The 22,048-nt window shown below is 43.8% G+C and overlaps 1 protein-coding gene across 14 annotated transcripts in view; it reads right to left on the reverse strand.

Moving 5' to 3' along the window:
• SP110 (SP110 nuclear body protein) overlaps nt 1-17,821 on the reverse strand; it is a 34,206-nt gene extending 16,385 nt beyond the window's left edge. For 3 of the 14 annotated variants that reach the window (XM_023762112.1, XM_023762158.1, XM_023762148.1), the window contains exons 1-10: nt 16,955-17,027; nt 14,405-14,552; nt 12,251-12,419; nt 9,906-10,172; nt 9,508-9,582; nt 8,531-8,614; nt 6,878-6,955; nt 4,563-4,631; nt 1,142-1,291; nt 249-329 (exon numbers count right to left, since the gene is read on the reverse strand). In XM_023762112.1, the coding sequence (XP_023617880.1) occupies nt 249-329; nt 1,142-1,291; nt 4,563-4,631; nt 6,878-6,955; nt 8,531-8,614; nt 9,508-9,582; nt 9,906-10,172; nt 12,251-12,419; nt 14,405-14,551 (1,120 nt within the window). In that variant the 5' untranslated portion in view covers nt 14,552; nt 16,955-17,027. Of the gene's footprint in view, nt 1-248; nt 330-1,141; nt 1,292-4,562; nt 4,632-6,877; nt 6,956-8,530; nt 8,615-9,507; nt 9,583-9,905; nt 10,173-12,250; nt 12,420-14,404; nt 14,553-14,948; nt 15,096-16,954; nt 17,103-17,712 lie in introns of those variants that run through there. The other 11 variants (XM_023762110.1, XM_023762103.1, XM_023762109.1 and 8 more) reach the window with 11 other exon arrangements.
• Between the last annotated feature and the right edge of the window lie 4,227 nt (nt 17,822-22,048).

Genomic DNA, 22,048 nt, shown 5'->3' on the forward strand with positions numbered 1-22,048 from the left:
ATTCCTGGGGGGAAAATCTTACTCTTTTTTATGTATAAGGCATAAATAAATATATGCAGTCCCTAAATCAATATAGAATATCTTTGTGAAATTAAAATGTCATGGGGTGTGTGTTCTTGATTAGGTAAAAAAACACATGCAAGTGGGCTCCCTAGGGCAGTGATAATGAAATGCTTGTTTAGAATAAAACAGTTCTGAATCTGGGCTCCAGAGACCACACTCTGAGACTTACAGTCCCTCATCTGTACCTTGTGTGATTCTTGGTGGCGTGCTGGGTGGGTCCTGGGGACTCTTTGTTTCATTCATATCTGAAGTGTCATCACTGACCTCTCAAAAAAAAAAATGGCATTCTGTTCAGATCTCAGTAAACATGCCCTAGAAGGTCTCATGGGGAATCTCACAGAGATCCAGGGAGGAAACTTGCACACCCTGCAGCTGAAGGCTGGAAGTTGCATGTCTTCTAGAGCCTCCACGGTGCCCCCCTGTGTGTCCATCACTGGGTGTCTCCCACTCAGGGCAGCAGGACATCCAATGAGAGAGCAGTCATCTGAACCCCTGGACCAGAGGCTCAAAGTGAGGTCATAAACCCCTGAGGGGTCCTAAAAACCCTTTTAGGAGATTTTTGAGGTGAAAACTGTTTTCATAATAAGGTGTCTTTTGTCTTTGTCACTATGGAGATCTCTCTACACATGGATCAAGAACTGCTGGTGCCTTAGGACAAATCAAAGCAGTGTCTCCAAACCATAGGAGTGGTTACTGTGGGAGTGGTCATTGCACTCCTCACTGTCACTCACCAGGAAAAAAAAAAAAGCCAGTTTGAAGAATGTTCTTGATGAGGCAGTAAAAACTATTAATTTTATTAAATTTCTATCCTTGAGTACACATCCTTTTAATAGTCTTTGTGCCCTAAGTCCCAGCTGGGGTCAGCTGTACCCTGTAATCACAGCTGTTTCTTTAACAAAAACTCCTCAGATGTAACCGGTATTTGTGCCCTCTCTGGTGCTCCTGTCACACCTCATCGTCTTTCCCTGCATTGCTCCCTCCTTCTCATATTAACTTCTCATGTCTACCTAACCCTGTGCCTGCTGCACAAGAGACCCACACTGAGCTTCCAAATGACAGATTCTGTCACCAGTCTTACCCTCAGGTCCAGACGTTTGGGCACATTTTGTCCTTGCCTTTTGGGTCCTTATCACCACCTTTGGGTTCCTGGTTGAGTCATCCTTCCTTTGGGTCACCTGATCCACCATTTGAAGCTTCTCTTGGATTCTTTGACCAGGTGAGGCTGTTCCTGGGCCAAATAGGGATTTGTGAGTAGTTTTCATTGGGATCCCCTCTGGGTGACCTTCCTTCTTATGCCTCTAGCTCCGAAATGTTGAGATCTCTGTACCTGTGTGCCTCACTTTTCTCCTGCTATTTCTCTGTAATTATATATTGTGTCTTGTGTGTGCCTTACTTCCCTTCCCCCATCCCCAAATTCACCACCTGATCTCACTCTTTGTAGAACCTATTGAAATCACCCAGAGAAATGTGGGAGAATCCCAGAGCAGTGGGGCTTATTTCCTGGCTCCTGTGTCTGAGTTACAGCTGCCACAAGGAGGTGGGCACATTTGAGTAAAAATGGCCTGGTGGTTCGTTTCAGCAGAGGAGGGGCCTTCTAAAGTTGTTTCCCCAGGGCCCCTGTGTGGCATGGGAGAGATGGGGGTGGGGGGAGGGGTGTCTGTGCAGGGCAAGTCTGCCTCTTTGTTGAAAGAGATCATAATTTTCATTGACTGTGGACTTTAGAACCTGATCCCCAGTAGAGCAAGGATATCTCTTTGAAAGCCCTCTCCTGGAAGATGGACAGATGAACATTTTTTTTTTTAAACATTCAAGTGCCACTTATGGAAGAAGCAGGAGTGGCTAAAAGTTGGAGAAGAGGTACCCAGGGAATTCAGTCATGGCAGTTACTGAGTTTTATCCAAAAGACACTGGGGCCACCTAAAAGAGCCTAACAGTTTCCTTTAACATGTTTTTGCGACATGTTTTTCCCCTGTCACAAACGGAGGGTTTCAGAGAAGTGAGAACTGTTACCAAAAAGAAAGACTACCACCTTTTTTGCATGCCAGAGTATAGCATGTATATTTTTAGTAGGACTATCTGTGTGTTTTTTTTTCTCTCAAAATTTGGTGTCTTTTTTCAGGTGTTATTAGTATTTTTAATAAATATGATTAATTAACTGCAAAGTAAATAAAATAGGAACAAAGCCAAATCTGGAAGGGCCTGGCATCTTCTTAGCAGAGGGAAGTATCAGTAGGGAAGTTACCCAAACAGAACAGCTTAACACAAACCCTGGAAGCTCCCCATTTCTAACAAGGCCACTCTGACTGGGGAGTGTGTGCTGTTGCATAGTCACACAGATGTTCCTGCCTCAGTCCCACAAACCTTTAGAGCACTATGAGAGTGGATGCCTCAGTATTGGGATGCTGGCCAGAGGGCATGCAAACCATCCATGCCTGCTCTAAACTCGGGATAACAAGAAAGGATTATGTGGGTTCTATTTCTGCACTGTGAGATTTTCCTCCAATAACTCTTAGTTTATACCAAGATCACATACTGATAGTGGTACCTGTGACTCTGCATAGCATAATAATAAATCACAAACCATCTTTTGTCAGATCATCCTTCAAATTATGGGATATAGGAAATATGGTTTCTTTCATTTTTTTTTCATTCAGGTAATACTTAATGTCACATTTGTGCCTGGAGATTACCATCTAGCTTAGAAGAGACACATTACTTAAGTAGTAATTACAGTGGAGTATGTGGAATCTTCCCAAAGGGCCAGTGCTGAGTGCTATAGGAACATGCAATGGGACCACCTTATCTAATTTAGCATCAGAGAACACCTTGAAGTAGACATTGAAGCCAATACCAGTGATGAACAGGAGATAGCCAAACATTTACAGGAAGTAGTGTAGGGTCAGAATGTAGCATTCAAAGAGAGGAGCATGTACCAAGGATCAAAGAGGAGAGAAATGAAACGGGAGGAATCAGTGTTGGCTGGAGTTTTGAGTGGGAAAAGATGGAGTTGAAGAGGAAGAGAAGGGTTGGATTGGAGAGAGCATTGTCAATCACACTAGGAACTATGAGCATTATTCTAAAAGCAATAGGAGGTCATGGATAAGTTGTAAGCATGGGAATGCAACCATCAGATGTTAGTGTAACAAAGAGGAGACAGAATCAATAGAACTTGTCAATATACTAAGGTAGATAATCAGGTAGTCAAGGATGGCTTACTTTTTGGCTTGGCAACTGGGTAACTAATTTCAAGTTAAATAAACTCCAAATTCCTCCCAATGGCCTGTGAGGGCCACATGATCTGGCCCCTCTCTACCCTCACCTTGTACCACCTTCTCCTTTCTTCATCATAACCCAGGTCAAAAGGGATGAGACCAGAACTTGGAGACACCTCTAAGTAAAAGACAAGGACACCTAGGGTTTCTATGGCTCTTGGAAAGACACATTTAAATTCCAAAAAATTAGGGTATGGACCCAGGATGCTGTCCTAGTCCTGTATATAAACAGCAAACCCATCATTCTCCATTCCTTATCTATGGAATGTAATCTGCCACTCACATAGAAAGATTCCATCAGCTCTTTTCTTGTTGCCTGTGGGTATGCACGTGGGGGAAATACGCTGCAATGTTAGTCTGTCTGTTGAGCTGCTGATTATCAATAAAAAATTCTTTTCCCTGACCCAGGTGACTTGTGTTTCTGCAGTAGTCATATATCTAAAGAATATGACTATGCAAGTGGAGTAACATCTCATCCTGTCACAGTTCCTGGCAAAGCACATATTGGGCACAATTGCATTCAGGGGTCCTCAAACTACAGCCCGCGGGCCACATGCAAATACAAATATTGTATTTGTTCCTTTACTTCAAAATAACATATGTGCAGGGTGCATAGGAATTTGTTCATAGTTTTTTTTTTTTTTAAACTATAGTCCGGCCCTCCAACTGTCTGAGGGACAGTGAACTGGCCCCCTGTTTAAAAAGTTTGAGGACCCCTGGAGATGGTTAGCACAGATCTTGAAATGGACAGGTAAAAAACTGAATTATAAAATCTCCCTCCAAATATATTGTATCCTTTCTCAGCAATGGCACCACCATTCACCCAGACATTCAAGCCAGAAATTGAAGAGCAAGCCTTGAGATCACTGTCTTTTTCATCCTCAGTTTCCAGTTTATCAAGTCTGGTCAACTCAACCTCCAAACTGACTTTGAATTGGTCCTCCTCTCTCAGTCTTCACTGCTTGATCTGAATCCAGGTTACTATCAACTCTCATGACATCTGCTCTCCAAATGGTTTCCCTATTTCCATTCTTTTCTATTTCCAATTTATTCTTTACACAGCACCCAAATCAGTCTTGTCAAGTTTAAAATTGGATAGGGTCATTCACTGATTAGATCTGTCAATAGCTTCACATTACATTTAGAATACAATTCACCTTCCCACACCTTGACCTACAAACATGAGCTGCCTCCAGCCTCCAGCCTCCTCTTCTACTGTCATCTTACCTTTTGAAAGTCTTTTTTTCTGTTGTCTCTTTTTAGGAACTGACCACATACTTCTTCTTCTTTTCTTTCCTAAAAAGACAGAATACATATAATCTTTTATAGCTACACACATAGATCTCCCATTGTCTATGTCAACAATTCTCAGCTTTTATGTTTGGTCTTCAAATGACAATAGCTAGGTGGTCATTGGTGACCTTAGGTGATGCTGCTTCATGGAGTAATGGCAGAGAAGAAATTCTAAAGTGGTAGAGGCAGGAGAGACATGAAGAAAAGGAGACAATGAGTCCAGGTAATGCATTTCTAGAAGCTTTGTTGTGAACTGGAGGAAAGGGCTATGGAGGCAAGTGAAGTGAGATGGGGATCAAGAGAAATTTCCTTTATGAGTGGGGATAGGCATGGGCATTGGTTAGGATGCAGATTCTTGTGAGAGGTTGATGGTGAATTCCACTGTCAGGCGAGGTTGAAGGACTGCCTTGGAGAGAAGGAGGGAACCAGAGAGGAGGAAATTCCCACTTGATAGGTTTCTATGAATTAGGAGGAAAATTAATCTCTTGAGGAAAAAAGAGGAGGCATCAATAAGGGCAGAAGTTTGAAAAAAAGAGCTCAGAGTTTGAAAGGATCACACAGGAAGTGGGATTGTCTCAAGGTGTGGAGGGATCATTTAGCTGAAATCGTGAAGACACAGTGGGTGTAGTCTGCTCTGCTGCGTGCCTCTTCCCAGCAGTGCCTGTTTTTAGATGCAGTGTGCAGAAAGCAGTAATAGGCTCCTTCAAGACCTACCGGAGAGTTCTAGGAAAAGACAGAGAGTCAAGGCAGGTTAAGTATCTGCCATAGGTTACTGAAATGGTGGCTTTTGGATTCCAAGCTGGTATGAAGGGGTATGAGGAAAGGCAGATGATGGACTGAACAAGGGAAAGGCCAGTGGACTGGTCATCCCAATGAGGTTGAAGAACAGCTACAGAGGGAACACATTGTAGGAAGAAATCAGGGAAGGATATTTTAAAATTAATTTTTTAAGATTGTGCTGAGAAGGGGAAATCAGAGGTTGAATGATTATTGTAGAAGGAGCAAACTCAAGGATTTGGTGTCAAAAAAGGAATTATTTAATTATTGGGAAGTTGAGCCAGGTTTGAGTGGTGAAAGGGCCTGTGGATAGTCTTAGGGTGCAGAAGGCAAAGAATTGGTGGAGGAAAAATAATTGAAAATTATCAGATGAAGGATCAAAGAAATCAGAGTATTGGATGGGCCTGTTATTCATATATTAGAGGCCTGGTGCATGAAATTCATGCATGGGGGGGGAGGGGGAAGGTGTCCCTCAGCCCAGCCAGCACCCTCTCCAATCTGGGACCCCTCAGGGGATGTCCGACTGCCCGTTTAGGCCCTGTGGGATCAGGCCTAAACCGGCAGTCAGACATCTCTCTCACAATCTGGGACTGCTGGCTGCCAACCGCTCGCCTGCCTGCCTGCCTGATTGCCCCTAACTGTTTCTGCCTGCCAGCTTGATCACCCCCTAACCACTCCCCTGCCAGCCTGATTGATGCCTAACTGCACCTCTGCCAGCCCGATTGCCCCCAACTGCCCTCCATGCCAGCCTGGTCGCCCCTAACTGCCCTCCCCTGCTGGCTATCTTGTGGTGGCTGCCCTCCCTCCCCTGAAGATCGGCCATCTTGTGCAAGGGCATGATGGTCAATTTGCATATTACCTCTTTATTATATAGGATACATTGAAGGTGTCCAGGATGATGGCAAGACTTGAAATAGAAAAACTCTTAAGTCAGCTTTGAGTTCTGCTGGGGAGTGGAGGGGAAGTCCAGGGATGATACTGATGAAGTAGTGAATAATTCACTGAATGGTTAAGCCTCAACAAAGGGTATGGGGGAGCAAGGGGCTGGCTGGGAACAGTGCGGAGCAGGGTGTGACATACAGCCTGCCTTGCACATTGAGGTGAGTGATAGCACAGAGAATATGAAGCCATGTTTTAAGAGAAAGCAGTGCGCTCTTGGGAAACCACCTTTCAGTTAAAGGAGGTGCGGACTAAACCTCTATGAAGTTGTGGATATAGGAGAGCTTGGTGGTTGCAGAATAGGCAATTTCAAGGGGTGTATATTATAATGGCTCTAAATGCCTTCCACTTTTCCTATCATTTAATGAAGGCCTCAAAGGAAGAGGCAGTGAAAAGGAATTGGAGAAACAAATAGTACTGAGTGTCATGACTACAATCACAGAGAGAGTGCTCATGACAAGATCCAATCAGAAAAACAGGATGCACCTTCACATTCCCCCTCCTGATGCCTATAAGAGGAGGGCAATCCTTACCTTTCTTGATGAGAGGTGTGCTGGCTGCCTCCTGGGGCTCTGCTGGCTCATTTGGTTCAGGAGAATCATTTCTTATCACTGATAAGGGAAACACAATTCATTTCAGAGGTCAGATGGGCTAAAGAGCTCAATGTGAGAACAAGGGGATGGAGGACATGTGTGGCCCAGGGCTGGGGACCTGCTAGTCTATAGGGTTTCCTGGCTCTGCCCGGAGTCAGTCAAACTTATGGTTATTGTGACTTGCGTGACTATCACAGAACCAGAGAGCAATTGCTCGCAGAGGAGGGCTCAGTTTGGCCCATTGGTTGGATTCCCCTTACTCAATGGAAGATGAGTACAGGCACTCGCAGTAGCCCTCACTCAGGGAATGAGGCTGACAGCAGTGGAAGCGGTGACCTTGAATTCTGGCAACCACAGTGAAGGTGAATGTCTGCCATATGAAAAGTATATGTTATTGCTTAGACGTCTATGAATGGATATTTTTAACCTGCTCTACCTGATTATTTCACCTTAAGAAATACTAAAGGAGGCTAAGTGCCTTATAGATATCAGCTGAAGAAAACAGGAGCCAGGAGGTACTTGCTAGCGCTTATTAACAGCAAATAAATACAACTGCTCTTAGTTTCTGCTGCACTAAGAAAGATAGAAGGGCTCAAAGCCATCACAGACAGAGGCCCGTCTCAAGAAAGCTGTCACCTTTTTGTTTTCACAAGCCTATGACATCCATCTCAAATTCTGGCCTATTTAGGAACAGGTAACTGGGGCATGTGGCAAGCAGTCGCTAGACCCTTTAAACAATTTGTTGCATTTAAAGCTATTTAAATAATATTAATTTTAAAAAATCCAGAAATTTCGAGGGTTGACAGTGATTATTTCCCATAGTTAAGGTGGGGACTGGGAAGGAGGGCCATCCATGTCTGGGGCACTGATTCAGTGTTTGGGCCACACAGTGGTTTTGCTTGCTTTGCATTTTGATGGAGCAGTTTTGAGCCTTGCCTTATTTAAATGGCCTTAGAGGGTGGCTGAGTCAAGCAGTCCTGCCCTGGCTCAGTGCTTCATGCTTTCCCCGGTGTTCCCGTCACAACCCCTCTGAAAGAGGAATGTTCTCCCTTTGCAGACCCCTTAGTGGTGTTTGAGTTTAGGTCCAGTGGGTATTAGGAGGGCTCCCATCCCTTGTCATTAGTGTCCCCTTCCCAGTCCACCTTGCCTTCCCCAGGGACTCTATCTCCCTCTAGGACAGTGATGGCGAACCTATGACATGCGTGTCAGAGGTGACACGCAAACTCATTTTTTTGGTTGATTTTTCTTTGTTAAATGGCATTTAAATATATAAAATAAATATCAAAAATATAAATCTTTGTTTTACTATGATTGCAAATATCAAAAAATTCTATATGTGACACGGCACCAGAGTTAAGTTAGGGTTTTTCAAAATGCTGACACACCGAGCTCAAAAGGTTCTCCATCACTGCTCTAGGAGCTCAGGTCTCCTGTCTTCCCAAGCCTCCAAGGGCTGGGTGAGCAGCCAGGAGCTGCACCGTGGTGGTGGTCAGGAGCAGTGAGGAGAGCCCTGTCTCTAGAAGGTTCAAATGGCTTCTCCTCTTCACAGACATAAAAACTAAGGTGGACTTAAGTTGCCTAAATCAAAATTACCTGGCTCGGGGGCTGAGGGAGCCTGGGGCATCTCTTGAGCATCTTCTTTATCTTTTGCTTGAGGGGTCAGGTGGTCACTGGACACTGAGCAGAAGAAGAAAAGGAATTTCAGATGCCAGGACCAGCAAGCAGGGATCAGAGATGGAGGAAAAAGAACAATCTATTCTATCAGGAGAAAACGATGGGGCCTGGACTGAACACCAAGGCCTAGTGAGGGTGACGCAGAGTGGGAGAGTGAGCCATCATTTGCTTTCAATGGCTACTTACTAATTTAATTATGGTACTTTTTTTTTCTTTGAAAAATCTAGAATATGGAACCTTACATTGTTATTCACTCTATGATGATGTTAACCTTAATCATATATTAAATATATATATATTAGAGGTGTAGAGGAAACATTATTTGGACCAAAGAGGACCCCTAATTCTCAAAATTCATGACAGCTACCATTTCTGGCAGCACCTAAAATATACCATGGTATATTTGACAAACTCCAACTCCTTTATCATGATGCTTTGCGGTTGATAAGTGACACAGTCTCAGAAACTAAATCAGGTCCAGCAGACCTTTCAACATGTTATCGTCTTTTCTAATAATTTTAATACCACTACTCTTAGAATTCAAACCACATGAAAATGAATACAGTTGAAACTGAAAGGCCTGTAATCAATCAGAGGGTGGGCAATCAGGTGAGGGTGGTGGATGTGAGTCTTGCCCAAGTTACTTTTCAATCAGAACAGTGTGTTTGAGTGTTGGTTGGACAGGGCTGTTGGACATCACAGAATCACACTGTCTGTGGCAGCGACGCTGAAAGTGGTCCTGTGCTAAGTCGCTGCATTGGTTCCCCTCTGTCTTTTTCTTTGTCATACACAGTTCTTTCTCTCAGGGTTCCTACCACCAGCCTCCTGGTTGGCAGGTGCGTATCCTCCCTTCACAGCTACCTTGAGCTAAACTAAGCCATCCTCAAGTACATTACCTTGCACAGTAGCAGGGGGAGTGCTGGGCACCTGTTGTGAGTCTTCTTTATCATTTATGCGGGATGTCAAGTTGGCTGTTGAAGAGAGGAAGGAAAATCATTACAGGTTAGATGGACAGGGTGTGGGGGAGGAGAGTGAAGGGTGAAAATGCCTGGGGTATATGGAGCACCAAGGTCCAAGGGCAGAGGGTGGGCTGTTCCAGGGATGGAAGCAGGGCTCTGGACTCCACATCCAGGCCCTTCACAGTGTACATAACCCGTCTTAGAAAAGGCTGTATATAGGAGGTGGGTGTATGGAAGGGGCAGATTAACACAAAGGTGGGACCTTGGGGTTGTAGACATGACCACAGGCACCCAGGCTGGTGAAGTCCAGGTGTTGGACTGAATCTGTATCTCACCTGGAGTAGTCCTTCCTTCCTGGATGACTCTTGGGAGAGCCTTGGCAGGGCCAGCAGAGCTGGGTGGCTTGTCCAGGACCTTATTGCTGTGCTGTGGGATTGCACTGGGCTGATTGACTCTGGGCACAGGGGTTGGGCATCTCAGTGGGGGGCGCTGGGGTGCAGGCAGTGGCAGCAGGTTCTGATGGGGGCTTCTACCTCTTGAGTTGGTTGGGACTTCAAAGACGGTCACTGTGGCTCCTCTCCATCCTCCACAGGAAGCGACAACTGGAATTGTAAAGGAGCACACATCAGCACCCTAGAGACTCAGAATTATGTGGGAAAGGGATTTCTTTACACACATGACTTCCAATAGGTTGGGGGACATAGAGGTATTCATTCTCCCCCCAGGTGCAGAGAATTGATTTATCGTCATCGCCATCCATTTGTGGCCTCTTTTTAATTTATGAATTTGAGCAGTGCTATACTAACTTTATCTAGCCTCAATCTATCAACAAAGTAGTTTCACACACGAAGTTGAGTTTCACTTTATCCCCAGGAATTTAAATTTTTTAGATTTTCCTTAATTTTGCCTTCAGAATTTAGACAATTATGAACAATGCTTTAATTGAATAGATTCCCCTGTTTTAATAAATAAGCATATCATACTTCCCTATAGCAAATAAGATAAAATATGAATTTCTTTTCATAGTGTTTCTTGTTTCTGCAGACTCAGCTTCTGTGCCTCCTCACCTTGTACCCTGTGATCTGGCCACACCCAACTCCCTTCCCATCCCTAGTACCCCAGGCCCATGACTTTTCCCAGGCTGTTCCCTGGCATGGCCAATGGTGGTTTTCTCTTATGATTCTTCTCCATCATGTATTTCAGAAGTAAAGTTGTTTCAATCAGTGAACAGAAAAAGGCAAGTAAGGTAGGATTTTGGAGAGGGACCCAGAAAAAAAATCACAGAGTAATAGATCAAGAAGGAGGTTTGAGCTCAGCTAGGTCAGGGGGGCAAGCCTGACTGTCAGACTTGCTTGGCATGGCCTTTGAGAACAACATTTCTCCCAGAAATGCCCCAATGCTGCCAGGAGCATGGGCCACATGCCTGCCTAAAGGGTGACTTTTCTCTTTTGAGGCCCCTTGAGCCCAAGGTTTCATTTCCCCCTTTGGGAAGGAGGCTTTGGATGGAAAAGTGTTGGAGAGCTCTCAGCAATAGCGCTCTGCTGGTCTCTACCCTGCTGTTCTCAGATAAGTGAACCTTGTGTTTCTCCTCAAACCTGAAACAGTTTTACCATCTGCTCCTTTTTCTTCTTCTTTTTTTCAGATCTCTATCACCATTCTTTTTTCTACTCCTTTATTTATTCAGTTCTTTCTCCCTCTAAGGGTCTTCATGCTCCATGTCTTTCTCATATCCTCTTTCTGCCTCTGTGTCCACAATTCCCCTCCCTTTCTTCTCCCCTCCAGTGTCACACTCTGCCTCCCAGCTACCCACTTTAGTGGAGTGATTAAAATTCCAGGCCCTGGTATTAGGAGATACAGGTAGGACTTCTGGCTCTGCTCTTAACAGACAAATAACGTTGGGAAAGTTACTTTTACTTAGAGCGTTAATTTCCTTATATGTTATACTAGAGGCCCGATGCACAAAGATTCGTGCAAGAATAGGCTTTCCTTCCCCTGGCTGCCAGCACCTCCTGCACTCCGGCCCAGAGCCTCCTTCCACCTCTTGCCTTGTCACATCAATTTGCATATTCCCTCCTTATTGGCTGTGGGTGCCGCCATCTTTGTTTCGGAGTTACGGTCAATTTGCATGTTCCAGCTTTATTAGATAGGATGGGGATAATTGTGACTCCACAGGATTATTTTAAATATGATATGAAATAATCATATGAAGTGCCTGGGATATTGCCTGGCACATACTAAGCACTCAAAAAGAAAACAATACCACCAACAAAGGATAAACTTATTATTATCTCTCCTTACCCATTACTCTTCCTCTCTTGCTCTCCTTATCCTTCCATCAGAAAGGGTTTCTGGAACTTTGCATTTCCTCATTTTATGCATTCCTTAGAGACTGTCCAGTATGCTAATCGGTACAATTTCCCCAAATTCTTAGAACAGGTCAGACAGAAACATATGTGCCCTCTAGAAAGTCATCTTAGAGAACCAGGGCTAGAGGCTACTCTTGCTGCCATATCTGTGAGAGAGCATGCCCCACACCTTCCCAAAGAAAAAGTGGGCAATTAAAGTGCCTCTTTTACATGGGCCCACATGCCTGTCTGGGGCTGGAAAACAACCCAAACTTTCAGCATAGCAACCCCCCTCATGCTTCTATAGCCCCAGAGGTATTTAGGAGGCATCATACCATTTCTGAAGCTCCTATGAATTGCCACCAGGTTGGGGTATTCACGTAGATTGATCTGACTGAACAACATTTCCAGAAATGACAGATTAAATGGCTCCTCCATTTTGGTGAGAATGTTGTAGACCACTTTGGATACAGGGACCATATTTCTACAGGCTTCCATAGACTCCTTAAGAAACAGAATGAAGGATTATTATACATGATTATAAAGATAGAGGTTTGTTATATATTTGTGGTTTTCTAAGTTGTAATAGAGCTATTTTGCTCTTTTAAGAAGGAATTTAATGCAAAATGTATAGTCAAACTCCTAATGTAGAAAAATCACAGTTTTACCTGTTTACTTGAGAACTTCATATATACTTTGATAGTCATAGAAATAAATAATTTAGCCTTCTTTAAAATAAGTCTGTTTTGTAAACCTTATTTTAGGTTTATTTGAGGGAATAGAGAAATTTTAAGAAAGGAAAGTGGAGTCAAAGACTGTTATGGTATAATTCTATTCTCTAAGGCTCTGGGCAGGACACTTCAGCAATTGACCCAGTGGTCAGTAACTAGTTGTTATTCTGTTGATTTTTGTTAGCCTGTGTTCTCTTTTTGCCTCTTGGACTTGAGATGGCCCAAATAGGTTCTAGCCATAGGGAAATGACCCAGAGAATTCTTCTTGATAAGAGGATGGCTAAGAAGACAAATATGGCAAGAGAGAATTGATTGTAAAATGTTTATGGAGCACCTACTAGTCTAGTCCTTGTGTACAAAGCAATGGAGAAGATTAACATGGTGCTCTCTTATTGGGGGAGGGGCACTGTCAGACAAAAAAGATAGGCATCCTATATAATAAAAGGCTAATATGCAAATTGTTCCCTCGACTGGGAGTTTGACTGGGAGTTCGACCAGGGGACAGGGCAGGCTGGCCAAACACCCGCAACCCCCCCCCTGGCCAGCCCCAACCCTGATTGGCCCCCCCACCCTGATAGGGGCAGACCTGCCAGAAACCACCTATGCACAAACTTGTGTACTGGGCCTCTAGTTAAATAATAAACACAAATTAAATAAATATCCAATTATTGTTGAGAGAAATTTTATTAAGGGAAATCATAGGAAGAATAATGAGGGGGGTCTTAATTAGGAGTAGGTCAAGGAGACATCTCTGAGAAGTGACAGCTGGGCTATGATCTAGAGAGGGCTTAGAGTCAGCCAGGCCAATACTGGGGGAGAGGGTTCTATCACTGCTAACACTTCCCTAGGCTCAGGAATTGCTTTAAACACCCCAAATTATATGAAAAGAATGCCATTTTTATACACATAGACATATCCCATTGCCTGCCTTTTTTTCACATTAGAATGGACCATGGGTGTCATGCTCTTAGGAATTAAAATGGTGCCATTAGTAGGATAAATGGTGTCCCCTCCCTCCAAAGATATGTCCACTTGAAACCTGTGAATGTGATCTTGTTTTTAAAAAAAATGTATTTTCTGATATAATTAAGGATCATTTTGGATTAGGTGGGCCCTAAGTCACAATGACAAGTGTTCTTAGAAGAGAGAGAGAGGAAGGGAGAAGACACACAAACAAATAAAGTGATGTAGAGATGGAAGCAGTGATTAGATGTTTTTATAAGTCAACAATACCAAACATTGCTGATACCACCAGAAGAAAGTCAGGGAACAGACTCCCTCAGAAACTCTAGAAAAAAATCAACCTTGGCAACACCTTGATTTTCAATTTCTGGCCTCCAGAACTGTGGGAAAATACATTAAAATTTTTTTTTGATTTAGTGATTTTTTTGGAGAGAGAGAGAGAAAAACATTGACTTGTTGTTGAACTTATTTATGTATTCACTGGTTGATTCTTGTATGTTCCCTGACTAGGGATTGAACCCCCAACCTTGGTGTATCAGGACAATGCTCCAACTAACTGAGTTACTCAGCCACAGCCATTTTTTCTTTTAAGTCACCTGGTTTGAGATCACCCTATGATATCCTCTGCCAATGAACATTTGAGTCCAGGCCTTCTAAACTCTAGAAATCTGGTGTGTGTGTGTGTGTGTGTGTGTGTGTGTGTGTGTGTGTGTGGTGTGTGTTGGTTTGGGACTTCAACAATTGGGCTCTTGGTGAGAACTGGGCTGTTATGTGAATGTGGTCAACATGACTCACCATGTACATTTTATCAGAGATGAAGGATTTGTCTCGGAGGCCTTCCAAGAAGGGAAATGGCTTGCATATGGCATAGGAGATCTCCAGCTTCTGGAAGATGAAGTGCTGGCGAAGAGTTTCTTTTAAGTCTCGGGTGATGTTGAACATCCTATGGAAGGGGCAGAAGAAAAAAAAAAGGGAAGCAAAGACATTGTGGAGCTTGGGAAGCTGCCCTCTGTGTTTAGTGAGCATTCTGGCCCCAAAGGCATCCCTGAGCAGTCTGCAAAGCAACATCTGCCCCAAAGACTGGTTATAGGACAACACCCAGCAATAATGGAGGCTAAAAGTGACCAGCGACATGACTCTGAAACCCCAAAGGAGCTGCTGGTTAAACATTGGGCAGGTATTAAAAATAGCTAATATTAATTGAGAGCTTCCAGTGTGCCAGATTTTAAGGGTTTCCCATGAAGTGACTTATTTGACCTTCACAAAACCTTTGATTACTATGATCGCAGCCATTTTTATTGTCAAGGACACTGAGACATAGAGGGGTTTAATAACTCACCCTAAGTTGTGCAACCTGGAAGTGGAACAGGTGAATAAATCCTGACTTTCTGGTTCCTGGCTGCCAGTCATAAGCACTATGGTCTGTGGCTACATTGAGCTGAGTTAAGATCTCCTAGACTGCAGCTTAAGGCACACACAAGCCATGCTTATGTAAAAGGGATGGCCCCAAACAGGCAAAAAGATGGAAACAAGATAAATGTTAGATTAGAAACTTTAATCACCTACAATCTTCAACACACAAATAGGCAAAACATAAATAAAAACACAAAGAATATAAAAGACATAATTAGTTAAGGTGATTTGACTGATTTATGTATCAATTTCATATCTTAGACATGTGCCTTTTCCCATGCCCATGCCACATTTATAAAATTCACCATTTGTAGGTCATGAGAAAATAGTAAGTTTAATTGGCAGGAAATTGACAGATGACATTTCCTGACAAATTGTCAAGAAGAGGGAGGCATTGACAAAATATTTATTCATCTAGAGATATTTAAAAAACAAAATGAACAGAGATCCCATTTTTCCAACTCCATTTTATGTCCAAGAGAAAATGGAACTGTATTTCCCAGGATTTAATCCCAGTGGCAGATTGAGTACCTTGTCTCTCTCTTTCTTCATTCTCAAATCCTTTAAGTTGACAGAAAAAAAGATATTGTAAAAAAGAAAATCCAGAACAGTACTAGAAAACAAGAAAACATGCCAGGGGTGGGGGGAAGGGGGGGTAGGGTGGGCCTCTATAATTGTGAAGAAATCCTGGAAGATAGAAAACAAATGGGAAAGAAATCTCCCATCCACGACATGCATGAGGGAAGGATATTGTAAAGAGCACAGAGCTAGAGAAAGTCAGAATGAACACAGGACATGCTAAGAAGAGGAAGGGGCTCTGGGGTTAGGACGACTAATTATACAACAGCTTTCAGAATAGAACACTCCCTTGGTTCCTCTTAAAAAAAGTGCTTTCTGTGATTGTTCAATTACAGTTGACATTCATTATTATATTAGTTTTCAGGGTTCAGTATAGTGGTTAGATATTTATATAATTAATGAAGTGACCCCCCCCTCATTCCTTGTCTGTTATGATTTCCAGGGATGAAGCACAGAGAGGTTAAGTATCCTGCCCAAGGTATTCGGTGGCAAAGGAGAGCTCATCTGACCAAAGCCCCATTTCTCGCCAGCACCTGATGCCACATCTCATCTATGAGTGTTCAGATTTTTATTATGTGGAGAAGTCTTAAAAATGAGCAAATTAAAGACAAACATCCATGTAGAAAAAAAGAAAAAGACATAAACAGGCACTTATATAATTGTGCAATAAATATAATAAAAAACAGGGTAACTCACTAGTAGTCAGAACAGTGCAAATAAAGTCAACTTAATAACAAGTTTGCCTCTCAAATGGACCACGATAGAAAATAATAGCACCAATCACAGACTCTCCTGGTGGAAGCTGAAGGCTAACTTAGTAATCATGGCCAAATGTCCTAAAATATGTGCTCCCTTGAGTCCCAGATTCCACTTCTAGGAATTTATTTCAGGTAAATAATTATGGATATGTTTAAAGAAAAACTATAAGAAGTTTACAATACACCACGGAGGAAATGAAATGTACCCTCCTTATTTTCTCCTTTCTCCCCCCTTCCCAACTACCTTCAGTCACTGGCACAGTGGATAATTAATGAGTTGCCATTTGGGGCAGAGTGCAGGATCACAGAGCGTGGATGAGCACGGTGGCGAGCAAATCTTGTCTCACCCACAACCACAGGCTAGAATTTAGGGAAGAAAGAGTTGAGCTGTGTGTGTGCTGCCCTTCTGTCCATCCCCCTGTTCAGTAGTCTCCTATTAAATCCCACATACTCTCTATCTCCTTGGAAAACACAGTTTTACAGAGAGTGAGCCGCAGTTTACGCAGTGGAGTTTCACCCTGCAGCTGCTGCCAGGAAATGAAACTTAAAAGCCCAATCACCAACAACGAACAAAGCAGCTAAGTGAAAAACCCACCTGGATGCTGAGTTTTCCACCTGCTCCTTCCCTTCTGTGGTGCAGGGGCCAGCCAGCAGTCGCTCCTGGAAGACTGGAAGACAAGCAGGGAGTACCAGCGGGTGAGGCAGGAAGTCTGTGCTTGGCACAGGCAGCAGGGAGGGCCTGGCTTCCCAGGAAAGAAAAGTGAAAGTATCATGAGCAGTTTGTGCAAGAAGCTGAAGGCTGAACTTGCAGCTTCACTCCACCCCCAGAAACTGGTGAGATTACGAGGGTACCTGGGGTTGCTGGTGGTGGTGGTGGGGTGTTCCCCATCCAGTCCAGTCTGGGAGGGGGAGCAGAGGGGAGGAGGTGTAGGGGTCCAACCCCAGGGTCCTGGGGATCTGAGAAGCCATGGGGGGTCTGCTTCCCTACCCACCTCTATTTCCCATGACTTGTCTTTCTCTACTTTTTGGGTAATGAAAATGTTCTACAACTGGATTGTGGTGATGGTGATAGTCACACAACTGAGTACATTTACTGGAAACCATCAAAGTTTAAAAAACAAACAAGAAATTAAAGGGGAAGTGAGGCAGCTCAGAAATGCTTATAACACACTATATAACGCCGAGCATTGGGGCTGTCCCCAGCCCGGTGTCCTAACACTGGCCCTACCTCCTCCAGTCCCAGGCTCCCTGCTCTGCTAGGCCAGCCGTCCCTTTTCTTTCTCAAGCCACCTCAGCAAGGGGAAGGGACAAATGCCAAGCACACTTAGTCCCCATACAAAGTTACTGCCTCACCTCAGAACAACTTTGATTCCTTTGAATTAGGCTCCCCTGCCTTCTTTCCTTTGGGTAAACAAGTGGCCCCCTGTCTTCCTCCTAGATCTGGCCATGCTCCTCCTCCCCGGAACTGAGGAACTGAGAACGCCCTCAGAGGTTGGGGGGAGGGACAGACGCGGCAGACAGGACAGACACTGATCGGCCTTTTCACTTTTCTTTTATCCTTTGGGTGCCGTGCCTGAAGGATCCTTCAATGGAAAGCTGTTCTCCCTAGAGCTGTGGGAAGACAGTCAGGGCAAGCCTAACCAAGGGCGATCCTAGGCCAGCGCCATGGCCCAGCGGGGCCAGCAGATGGCATGTGGAGACTGTGATCTCAACTGCAGGTCAGTCCTGGTGTCTGGTAAGGTGGGCATCTACTCTTGTTACTTCTGTCTACCCAGCCTCATTCTACAGGTATGCAAGTATGCAAGAGAAGGAGATTACAAATGAGCACATTCGGTTTTTAAAATTAAAGTGGGAAAGCTTAAGGCCACATAACTCACATATTTCCTTTTCTCACATCCCGAACCCTCTCATTTTCCCCATGCCTCCTCTATCCCCACCCAAAGACAGCTCTGTCCAAAAAAGGTCTTTTTAGACAAATTAACATCCCAGTCAAATGCCTGAGTGTTGTCAAACTTTTTCCAGTTTCCAGGTAGTTGGGAACCAGTTTTATTTGGAGCCCGAGAGTCGATCTAGTGCCTCTGAACATTGATAAGAGGAACTGAAAATAGGTGGTGCCCAACAGGGACTAATATAATCACGCGGGGAGCATGTGTTGCTTTTTTTCTTTTAATTCTAGGATGTAATACCCATCTGGTTAGAGAAGGAAGCAAATATTCTTTTAAAATGCACGATTAAAAAATAATTTTAAAAATGCAAGATAAATACATCAGTATGTTCTTGTTGGTAAAAACTAAATGTATAATTTATGGAAACTCATGCAGTGTGGTGGGTCCTGAACTCCCAGCACAATCTCTCCTGGCAGCAGAGAGCATGTCCTGATCACCACTCCTCCACCTGCTCCCATGACATTTGAAGATGAGTGAGTAGAGCTAGTAGTCCAGTCAGCCTTTGGCCTTCAGGCAGGAAAAGAAAGGCACTGAGAAGTGAGGTCAGGGGTAATGCTGGCCTCATAAAATCATTTAGGAGGTGTTGCCCTTGCTTCCATTTTCTGGAAGAGATTATAGTTGAAATGGTTTGGTGGAATTCACTAGTGATACCATCTGGACCTGGTGCTTTCTTTTGGAGAGGGGCTATTAATTATTGATCCAATTCCTTTAACAGATATAGGCCTATTCAGATGATCTATTTTTTTCTGTTGAGTTTTGGTAGTGTGTGTCTTTTAAGGAATTTGTCCATTTCATTTTTACCAAATTTGTAGACATAGTTGTCCATATTATTTCTGAATTATCCTTTTAATATCCATGGGATGAATAGTGATTTATTTGTTTCTGTTATTAATAATTTTCCTTCTCTGTTTTTCTGTGTTAGCCTGGCTAGAAGTTTGTCAATTTTATTGAATTTTTTTTCTAAAAAATTATCTTTTGGTTTAATTGATTTTCTCTAATGTTTTCCTGTTTTCAATTTCATTGAGTTCTACTCAAACTTTTATGATTCCTTTTCTACTGCTTCCATTAAGCTTATATTTCACTTTTCCCCCCTTTAGTTTCCTTAGGTGGTACACTTTAAGTTGCCCAGAGACTCCTTACACTGTCCTTATTTTTTTGGAATGTATTTTTTCTTTTTGTTGTTTTGATTGGGTGTTTTTTGCTTCCTTATATTCCAAATCACTGTTTTGATTATTCACTTTATCTATTGTACTGTTGATTTCCTGTAAATTATTCTTCATTTTAGTTAGTTGGGGGGAGGGACAGACACGACAGACACTGAGTCATTTGTGATTGATTCTTTCTTATGGTTTGCATGTCCTTTTTTATGCTGTTGAAGTTCTCTCTAAGTTCATATACACTTTCCCTAAGATCATTGAGCATCCTTTTAACCAGTGTTTTGAACTCTGCATCTAGTAGATTGCTTGCCTCCATTTTGTTTAGTACTTTTTCTGGAGTTTTGTTCTGTCCTTTCATTTTGGACATGTTTCTTTGTGTCCTTATTTTAGCAGTTCTGTGTTTGTTTCTATGTATTAGGTAGAGCTGCTATGTCTCTTGAGCTTGATAGAGTGGCCTAATTTAGTAGTTGTCCTATAGGGTCCAGGGACACAACCTCCTGGCTCACCTGAGCTGGGCCTCCAGGTGCAACCCCATTGTGGGCTGTGTACCACGTCCTGTTGTAGTTGAACCTTTATTGCTGTTGGTACATCAATGAGAGAGATTTACCCCCAGGCTGATCGGTTTCAAGGACTAGCTGCAACCATTGTGGATGATCAGCTGTGCAGGGCTCTGGTGCTTGCTGAATCCATCCCTTGAGTGTGTCAATAGTGGGTGGTAGTTCAATGTGGTTTGAAGCTGCTGACTAGATGTACTGGCTCTGGGGTCACTTGGCATAGCTACATAAAGGTCTGCAGATGTTTGCTAGTTATGCTGGTCTTGGAGGTGCCCAGGAGAGACCAAGCTATGAACCAAAGCTGGCTGCCACTAGTGCTGGGCCTAGGGCAACTTAACAAGAGGTACTGGGCACATGGAAGCCAGGTGCTGCTTGTTTGGAAAATTTTAAGAAAGTCTGGACTGGAGACGGGGTCCTGTAGGAAGAGTGAGCGTGGTGGGAGGGTCAAAGGATGACAAAGTGGAGGTAGTGAAGAGCGAGTAAGGAATGAATTTTAAAATTGGAAAATGTGGGAAAACGATTGGAGGCAGCTTGGGTTTTGCCACCTGCATGTACTCATCTATATGATAAATGATGGAGCATGAAGAATAAGGGGAAGCTTCTCTTACAAGTAAGAAATTTTTGAAGAATTTCGCCACTGAAAAATTAATTTTTCAAGTCAATGATTTGCTTTTTAAATAAAAATTGATCATTTTCCAAGGAAAAAAAAAAAAAAAAAAAAAAAAAAAAAAAAAAAAAGGAAAGTCTGAAGCATAAGCCAAGACAGGCCATTGGTATGGAAAAGCTCCTGGAAACAGCTTTGGTAGGCTCAGAAGTTGGGTAGGGCAGGATCTCAGGGAATCACCAGGATGGGGGGGAATGGTGACTGACAGCTCTGTGGGGTAGGTCTCAGAAAAAGTACCCACCTAATTGTTATCTGCCACATGTGGATGGGACCAGCCCATTCTGCATTTCTGCCCCTCCTACTAGTCTCAATATGGCTTCTTCTTTAATTCCTTAGTTGTAGGACTTGCATTTAGTTAGATTTCAGGTGGTTCTGAATCATGATTGTTCTTTATAGTTTAGTTGTAATTTTGATGTGGTTGTAAAAGGATGCTAGTACTGCATACCAATGCCACCATCTTGACTGGAAGTCAATGCTACTTTTTAAATTGTATACACATTAAGGATTGCCAACCTTTATCCTATATAATAAAAGCCTAATATGCCAAGTGTCTGGTCGACTGGTCGGCTGTTCAACCAATCAGAGTGTAATATGCTAATGACATGCTAAATCCGCTCAACTGCTCACTATGACGTGCACTGACCACCAGGGGGCAGACGCTTCAACCGGTAGGTTAGCTGGCTGCTGGGGTCTGGCTGATTGGGACTGAGGGAGATGGGCCAGACATCCCCTGGAGCCCTCCTGTAGTCCCTCCCCGGCTGGCCAACCTCCCGCGTCTCTCCCTGGCCCTGATCGTGCACTGGTGGGGTCCCTTAGCCTGGCCTGCGTCTCTTGCAATCTGGGACCCCTCAGGGGATGTTGGAGAGCCAGTTTTGGCCAGATCCCAAAGGCCAGGCTGAGGGATCTCCCTGATGCATGAATTCTTGCACCATGCCTCTAGTCCTAATATATAAAAAGCCAGGGACTGTCACGACTGAAACAACTGGACAGACAACTGAACAGCAGCCTGCTTGGGCAACCAAGGCCGGCAGGGGGGTTATTGAGGGATGGCCAAATGACTGAATAGCAGGCTACGTGGGGCGACCAGGCCAGCAGGGGCAGCAATTGGGTGTGACTAGGCCGGCAAGGGGGGAAGTTAGGGGCTAGCAGGCTGGCAGGCAGAGGCAGTTAGGGTTGATCAGGCTGTCGGGGGGGGCAGTTAGGGGTGATCAGGCAGGCAGGCAGGTGAGCAGTTAGGAGCCAGTAGTCCTGGATTGTGAGAGGGATGTCCAACTGCCAGTTTAGGCCGTCGGACATCCCCCAAGAAGTCCTGGATTGGAGAGGGTGCAGGCTGGGCTGAGGGGGACCATCCCCCCACCCCCCATGCAC

This window comes from Myotis lucifugus, unplaced genomic scaffold (assembly GCF_000147115.1).
Source record: "Myotis lucifugus unplaced genomic scaffold, Myoluc2.0 scaffold_3, whole genome shotgun sequence".
NCBI lineage: Eukaryota > Metazoa > Chordata > Mammalia > Chiroptera > Vespertilionidae > Myotis > Myotis lucifugus.